At 33.6% G+C, this 9,376-nt stretch overlaps 1 protein-coding gene across 1 annotated transcript in view; it reads right to left on the bottom strand.

Moving 5' to 3' along the window:
• The window catches only part of LOC148621059 (uncharacterized), a 52,106-nt gene extending 49,035 nt beyond the window's left edge, over positions 1–3,071 (bottom strand). The window contains exon 1 of the mRNA XM_088575077.1: positions 2,974–3,071. Within this exon, the coding sequence (XP_088431203.1) occupies positions 2,974–3,019 (46 nt within the window). The 5' untranslated portion in view covers positions 3,020–3,071. The remainder of the gene's footprint in view (positions 1–2,973) is intronic.
• Between the last annotated feature and the right edge of the window lie 6,305 nt (positions 3,072–9,376).

The following is a 9,376-nucleotide window of genomic DNA, read 5'->3' on the forward strand; positions in this document are numbered from 1 at the left end:
CTGAACTGCTCTTAACACAATTATACTTCTTAGGAAATGTTTCATTGTCATTACAAAATTTTACCCAATTGCTAAGTACCTAAAGTATCTTATATGTATATAAATATCCACGCTGAAGTCAAGGCTAAGTAAGTGCAATACAATATCTATTGTACATTCTTAAGGCAATTGTACAATGAAATTTTCTAAAAGATGACCACATAAAATATTTTGTACAGTTTTATCTGATAAAAACATTAAATTGCTGACTTGTACACATTATTTTCTAATTTCTACTTCAATACATTCACGGGAAAGGGAAAGTGGAATCCAACCTCTAGTTCATTGCTATACTTATTTTTCAAAAATACATAATACACTGTACATGGTAGCTAACTGATGGTGACTAGTAGTAAAATTTAATGGTAAAATCTAATATTCATTGCATTAGCTTATATGAACATGTACTTCCAAAAATCTTAAAACTTTCAAGTAAAGAGAAACCCTGTAATCTATATTTCTGTCGACCAAAATGTAATGCTTGTGCTTCAGTTAAATATTACTACTTAGTTAAATCATCATGAAGGGTTAAGTTATAATGTACATGTACATGGCTGTAGCCAGAGGAGGTACCATGGGTGCAAGTGCACCCCCCTCCTTTTTGCTTCAAATAGAGAAAATCAGCGAAAATTGAATGTGCACCCTTTCAAAAATGAAACTGTGTACATTGTTTGTTTGTTTGTTTGTTGGTGTTTAACGTCCGAGCAGCAATATTTCAGCTATATTCAGACGATGAACATGAAATTGATGATAAAATGAACATGAAACGATGATGAAATGAAAAAGGGATGGGACACAAGGACAATAGGGTCGACAAATTTTGATTGCCACTGGAAATGGGGAGAGGTGGGTAGGGTCGGGCAATTTAGCTTCCTGTGGCGGAGCCCTATGGTTCCTACTCCGGGTGAATACCACAGTAGGGTTCTTTAACGTGCGAGGAACGTGGCATTTTTCCCAACACGGTGCACCACTATTGTTGGCAGTCAGGTTTTCCGTATTATAGCCTGACAACCCCAGCATGTAACACGCCAGGGGTACCCCATTCCACCACCTGGGGCACACATCCCAGTTGCTCTGTGGGCAGAGCGCTCTAGCCCCTGGCTAGGGTTCTGAGCACTATTTAGTCGCCTTTTACGACAAGCTTAGTGCTGCTGCAGGCCTATTCTTTTAACACCAGGACCTGCACGGGGCGAAACTGTATACAAGTGCACCCCCTTTCAAAATTTCTGGCTACCGCACTAATGTACATGTAAAAAATTGAGAAAAAAACTTTCTTTTGCTTGAAACTTGTTTCATATTGCTCAAATTGCACAGTATTAAGTATTCAGTCTGACAAGAGTTTAGGACAAGCTCTTTCAATGTAAATTAGAATTGAAATAGTGACTGAAGTCTAAAAACAGACAGTAGTAAAACAAAAAAAATACATATCTTAGAATCTATTCCGATCTAACTTTCTTTTCCCATAACCTTCATCATCCTCATGTAAATATCATTTCCAATAAATGAGGTATAAATCCATAAAATATGAATTATTTTATAAATATCAAACATTTTACAAAGAACAATGTTATGAAGTTCTGAAAATTGATATTGTTATCATTAAATTGTCAATTATGTATTAATTTGTATATTTAAGAACCAATTTGAGGAGAACACCATGTCATAAATATCGAAACAAGTCTTTTAAATGTTCGTGAAAATTAAACTGAAACAAAATTATTTTCCTTTAATTAACTAATTAATCGCGATTTAAAATCAGGCAATTTGAATTTCCCACGTCTATGGGTGCCATCATGATCAGTTGATTATGACATCACGAAGTCGGTTTGTAAAGTGAAAGTAAATAGGTAATTGATTACGATGTCCAAAAAAGTCTAAACTTTGGACTTTTCCCTTATAATTTAAACCCAAAATAAACAGAAGAAGAGATTGAGGCACAACAAGTAAGCAATGTCAGACAACATTGACAAACAATGGGATTTGCTGCCAGAAGACTAGTATACATGTCATAGGAAACTCTACTTCCAAAGAATGTTCGTGTTGCCGATCAAAAACTTTTAGAATATTCGCTTTTATCATTCCTGCAATCGTAAGCTTGACAAGATAACTTGTTTGGTGATTAGATAAACAAGATCGTAGAAATATTTACGGAATATTCTTCATTTTACATATTATTTGCAGTACTTGTATCAGTACCAAACCGACTTAGTGACGTCATGAGCCAATCGGAAGCTATCGGTTAAAATCAATAGTCTGCTTATGATCTTCCTTCATAAAGGAGAGCTCTGCAAGATGGCTATTTAAACATACTTCAAAGATTTTGAACTTTACATAGACTTGAGCATTTTATAAAAGCGCATTTTACATTAAAGGTTATTTATTTTTGTTTACTTGGGTATGATTTATCATAAGAGCCAAACTTAATACAAAGGAGGCCTTTCCTTTTAATATGCAAATCAATTAGTAAATATGGCATCACTAATGAGATTGGCGAACTCTCCTATATCAAACTTTCCCATTGTCATTTCTCAAGATTTTCATTTATTTCAAAATCAACCTGCAAGGCATACAATGAACTGCAAGTTTTGCATTATTGCGCACCACGTGTACTCGGTTAGCAAGTGCTTTGTTTGAATTAACAACAAAAACAGCAAGCACCTGACGCTCCCAACTGCCGCCCGGTATTTACTTAAACTGTTAAGTAAATACTCGTCGTAACTGCCACATGCTTGCAAAAATTGCATAAAGTAAAATATCTGCGAATAGAGACAGTCAAATTTATATAAATATGCAGAAAAACGGTAAAATGTGCATGCAACGCTAAGAGTCACATATCGGTCAACCGTCTGTGTCAAGGGTCATGCACAATAATCATGCAGACGTCTAATCTGACGTCGTTTAACATGTTTTTAACATAAATAAGGTTATTGTTACCTGAAATCACTGCAAAAAGAATGGAGAATACTTTCAGTCCATCCATTCTCGCTTTCACTGTATAGCCTGTTAGTTCTCAGAAAAGTCGGTGGCAGTATGTTGATCAGGACCGATAACCAGTACAGACATAGAGGCACCTGTGGGAGTTCGACATACCTAAGTGTATTGGACTTTCCAACACAGAGGCGTATGATTGATGCACTTAAAGAGGCCTAGAAATAGGGGTTCGAACCACTGGAAAACTGCTATGAATTATGTGAAAGCACTATGAATATATATTTTTTTTCATTAAAATTTAATCTTCCGCATTTTTTTAAAGTCAATTGTATTTTTCAAAATATCTGCATTGAACCAATGATACAATAGAAATCCTTGATTGAGCCTTCATTGAGAATTTTTAATAATTTTAATTGAATGTTAATGGTGCTCGCAGTGCTTAAAACAGACATGCACACAACAAAAGAGAATTTAAATGACGTTTAGGTATGTGTGAATTTCCCGTCGGAAGTGCCGTTTAAATTTGCCTCCCGTCCATCTTGTAGAAACATTGTAGTATACGTGAGTGTATAACCCTTGAATTATTCGGTTTGGAACTTTATGTTATATCATCTAAGACACAGACCATTTTTATATTGAGGAGGGCCTGGGATATTTTTGAAAAAAATATTGATTTCGCTTTGAAGAAAAATTTTTAAAAAATTTTCTGTGGCAAGAAAAAAATAAATGAAGTTCCACAATGGTAAAAAAAAAATAATGTTGTATTATTTTTTCTTTTTTTTTTTTTGATAACAAAAGTTTGGGTAGAAAAAAAATTAAAATAAAGAAAAGGAGAGGAGAGGAATCTCATGAACATATAGTGAATGTATCATAAACTGCCATTCAACATGTTAAATTATGTATGAGGAAGTATGTAACAAATGTCTTTAATATTAAAATTTTACGGTTTATAGTCGCAAAATTCATGATGTTATAATGAGCAACTAAATGGATATCAATATGCAGAGACTCTTGTTTTACTTTAATCCAGTATGTTAAACAAAGTATTTGTTTGTTTGTTTGTTGGGGTTTAACGTCCGAGCAGCAATATTTCAGCTATATTCAGACAATGAACATGAAATTGATGAAATGAACATGAAATGAAAAAAAGGATGGGTCACAAGGATAACAGGGTCGACAAACTTTGATTGCCACTGGAAAAAGGGAGGATGGGCAAGGTCGGGCAATTTAGCCTCCTGTGGCGGAGCGCAAAGGTTCCTACTCCTATCGAATACCACAGCAGGGTTCTTTAACGTGCGAGGAACGTGGCATCTTTCCCAACACGGTGCACCACTATGGTTTGCGGTCAGGTTTTCCGTATTATAGCCTGACAACCCCAGCATGTAACACGCCAGGGGTACCCCATTCCACCACCTGGGGCACACATCCCAGTTGCTCTGTGGGCAGAGCGCCTAGCCCCCGGCTAGGTTTCTGAGCACTATTTAGTCGCCTTTTACGACAAGCTTAGCGCTGCTGCAGGCCTATTCTTTTAACACCCGGACCTGCACGGGGCTAAACAAAGTATTAGAAATATGCACAAAAATACGCGAACTATCTCTAAACATTATAACTGTGGCAATTTACATTTTATATCCAACTAAGAGGTACGGAAGCGTATAGGTATCATTTTTTGTTGTTATAAAAGTCGACATTTCGTATCAAAATTATGGCAAAATACCGATTATACCTCGATATAAATATAAATTGTCAATAAAACAATCGTTTAATATAAAATGTTGATTTTTAAATATCGACAAAAATTATCAACAATAAGATATTGACTTACATATATCAATATAATTTTAACATACAACAAGAAAACTTGAAAATGACGAATTAGATCACAGGATGTTGATATATTTAAATCGTTTATCTAAATCGAGATAATTTTTCGCGACATTTATTTATCACGATGACAAAAATAGACTTCCATAGAAAAGCTCCCAAACAAGCACATCATAATTAGTTCCGAGATGATGGCTTCGTTGTCTTTAATGAGTCTTTTGATCAGCTTCAAATGTTATTTAACATTAATACTGCAAATAAGAACCTGGGGCGCATTTCTTTTACCTGAATCTGAAAAAAATGTTTCAGTACAATGTTTCAAAAAACAGAAACATGATTCGGTGATTAAAAATACAACATTTGAGAAACTGTAACATGTTTCAGTTTCTATCAAAACAAACATGTTTCAAAAGTAACAAAGTGGCTTGGTAGCGAAGCAAAATAATATCGGGACCGGTTTCGGTTTGTGTTTCAGTTTGAAACATCAATCACTTATGTTTCAAATGTTTCGATATCATGTTTCTGTTTCAAGTAAAAGAAACAGTGAAACATGAAAATGATTCAGAATCATGTTTCAGATTCGGGTAAAAGAAATGCGCCCCTGGTCTCGATTTCACAAAAAGTCGTAAGTGTAAAGTTGATCTTAAGTAATGACGTCATAAACTAAAATATCATTGTGACGTCATGATTTACGATCAATTTCACACGTACGACTTTTTGTGAAACCGACGCCTCGGATTTACTTATACGTTATCTAAGTCCTCAGTATAAATTTCTTAGAGAAAGTGCAATTAAATCCAAATGGAATAGAGCGAAACCTTACATGAACAACACTTTAAAGACTTAATAGTAGTCCAATGTGCCTAATGCAAAAAAATCATCAGTTTTAATTCATTAAAAAGCTGCTCGACTGCAAAATATACAGCTTGTTCTGCCCATTAGCAGAGCATGTGCTCTCAGACTTTAAGTCAATAAAAAAAAGAATAAAAGTTATTAACATTTGTAACAAAATACTATCCAACGTTACACACAATCTCATATTTGTTACAAAAGCATTGGTCTTCTATAATTAATGACCCTGGTTGCTCTCAACTATTTGAGCGACCACTATAGCATGGAATTTTAGGACTACTTAAGAACTATCTATTCCCAAAATATTTGGACATTTCCATATCTTCCTCTGTCTTTCATCCTGCCACCGACAAGTGGTAAGGGGATCCCATTTTTTAAATTTTCTCAACGACAGAGGAAGATATGGAAATTCCCAATATTTTTGGAATTGATAGTCCTTAAGTAGGCCTAAAATCTCATCCCAGTCCAAAGATGGATTAATGGACATTGGATGAAATGGACAGCCACCGACGCCAAAATTAGTACAGCATTGACAGCGGTTTAAAAAAGAAAACTCGCCTTTTCATCTGAGGGAAGGGCCCGGCGTACTCCCCGGCCCCTAAAATGGGGAAATATAAATTATAGTGAAATCTTATTTTTTTCACAACTTCTACACCAAAAAATTCCGGCTTCGCTTCGCTAAGTCTTTTATTCTATAATTATAATTTACGTCCCGCGCCTCTAGTTCAGGGGTTAACCTGAAATACTGGATCCTCTCCTGCATGATTGTTTCTAATAATATACACGACGATAATTGTTCTTCAAATTTAAATTCAAATGTTTATTGTATATAAAACCACTAAGTTTTTGTGGAAAAAATTTAATCAAAAAAGCAAATAAGTAGATATTTTTTGCATACAAGTAAATATTTTTGAGTCCGCTACCTCAGTGCCCTTGAATTTTTAATGGGGGAATCTAGCTTTTTTCTTGTGTTGACGTTGATAAATTTAAGTATTATTATGTATAAGGATGAGGCAATGCGTAGCACATCATTGATCTCAATTTGGTCTTTAATGGCTAAAATATATTTAATACTTCTATGAAACAATCAAAAGGTTACATGAAGTTATCTTGAAGCATCTGTGACATAGATATTTTTGACTAGTTATGAAGAGAAAAAGTGCGAGAAAATCTATCCTTTCCATTCTTTTTTTCGTAGACCGTTTCAACCAGTATACTTGACCTAACATTATCTTAAAATCAAAGTGGTGAGGCTCTGAGTCAAGGAAAACCTTAAAGCAATAAAAATATTCATGTAACCAAATTGTAAGCTAAACCGATCAAAACTTAGTCTTTTTAAAGAATTACCATCTGTTCTAACGCAGTGTATATTTATACAGTACTTTTATCAATATGTATTTTTGGATCTTGTTTTGTATTATTGCTTTTGGTATTCCTGGTTGTACATGTACGTTGATGTCCTCAAATATCCTAATACTTAAATCAGCATTTCTTACAAAATATGAATTCCACTGAGAATCACTGACTATCAATATTCGATGAATTTTCAAAGTAAGAATGGACCAACACCTTGAAATTTCGGTTTGGAGATGCATGAAATTGAAATGAATCCTACAGACTGGAAGAAGTTGAACCATAAAACTTCTCCTTGCTTGTGCTCACTTTGATGTAGATTTTTTTTAATGATAAATTAAAACTAAAATTTGTTCTTGTCATTGTTGTCTAGATTAGGCTATGGTTTATACAATAAATGATTACCTTTCTCTAGGAATTTTCAGTTCAAACAAGTATAAAAACTCTTGTTGTAAAAATTACTATGCAGTAAAGATAATTAAACTAAACAACAACTTTGTAGCTCATAGATTTGAGCAATTTAAGATTCCAGTTAGGTTGGAAAGTCAATGATAAAGAGATGTAGTGAATACAGGGAATATTATGTCTTAATCACACATAGACTTTGAGTATAAATCCATCTTTTTTTCTCTCCAAATCAAAAAGAAGTTACTTGTGAACCAATACCCCATGAGTACCACTTTTTTTGTGATGAATCATTATTTGCTAAGTGTTTATACCTGCCTGCCTTCAATAATGTATGAGCATTTCTTTCATTTTTTTTCTGCATGATTGTTTAACAAATATGTATAAGATTACAATTCAAGTAACTCTTATGTTTTGCAAATATATAAGTGCTAAGAAATCAGGCTTCATGTTTTTTTTAATAGTTTTTTTTTTAAGAGATGTTGACAGATACATTTACAGCTGCTTCATGCTACACATACATGTATCAGCACTTGAGAATCATGAAATTTGTCTCATGCTTAAATAGTGTCCCAGCACAGAAATGGTCTATTTTACTTTTGCTTTCTTCTCACTTCATCTAGTGAAACTTCTAAGTGATAACCACTGAAAAGAAATCAAGGAATAAAATCATAACAGTGTTTTATATATACAAAATGTTACAATATAATATCATGAAAATAGATATGCATTTTAACCCAATAATATGGAGAAACATCATCTTGTTGAGAAATATTGCTACATGTACATATAATTTCGTGCAAATCATTCATAAATTCGGGCAAAAATAAAGGTTGGGTAGTTATAACAGTACCAGATTTTTACTGGTTTTTAAACCACCAGGTCAATATTCCCACAGTGATCAAAACTGGTCGTTTGAAAATATGCAAACAATATTTTTGTCATTATTCATAGTTTTTGCTCTACATTGAAAATGTTAGTATAGTATATATCTACTATGTTTCAGTGTTCTAAGGATTTATTCTTTTAATATCTCTATCAGCTGTATTAATTAAGAACAAATAAACATTTCTTTCTCTAAAATAATTCAAATTTATCTGAGATAACATAACAAACTTTACAAAAATGTACAGTGTATTTCATGAGCACACCTTTGTTTCAATAACTATTAACAACAGGTAACATACACGTAAGTAAGAGTAGAACAGGTTACCTTTCACCTGTCATTGTTAAAACAACATCCCCTCATAACCACATAGATCATAAACAGTAGTTTGAAGTGACGAGTTTAAAAGTCATTTCATTTATGAGACAAAAACCTTCTAAATACAGAAAATGGAAAGCTTGCTAAGGATATTGCTATAGGGCTTCTTCCATGTACATTTTTAGCTACCTGCTAATTTATAATGATGTATGGACCCACATTTCAAAATGTCTGGATCAATCCCTGTATGTTGATTTATCTATGAGCAATTAATGTCACAGTGTAAAGTAGAAAACAAATTAGATACATGTATTACTATACTAGAGTTAGAGTACATGCACATGTATTTTTGTAGTTTTCAGTGTAAATTTCTTGTTCACAGACATACAAATGTTAACTGCAAATTTTGCTAAGAAATATGACTACACTGTTCTACACTAGCAATGAAAACAGTATACCCTTCACCAGTTTTGAAAATTTTAAATAACTGTGTACATACAAAGTATAGGAATAAATAACGTATACGCTTACCTAGTACATTGTACATGTAAGAATGTCCATGAAAATCAGCTCTCAAAAAGTGCCTCAAGTCCTAACACGACACTTGTTACTCCCGTAGTGGTATTAATTCAATGTTGATCTAAAAAATGCGAAAGGTCTTATGGAAACCCTCGATTAAAGATTATTATCAAAATACAGTGGCATTAAATCCTATAATTTATCAACCCTTTATACTATTATTCTCCATACTCAGTTAACACCCGGACT

The sequence above is a fragment of the Perna viridis genome, chromosome 3, assembly GCF_037379345.1.
Source record: "Perna viridis isolate PV_CMFRI_1.1 ecotype Kerala chromosome 3, ASM3737934v1, whole genome shotgun sequence".
Lineage (NCBI taxonomy): Eukaryota > Metazoa > Mollusca > Bivalvia > Mytilida > Mytilidae > Perna > Perna viridis.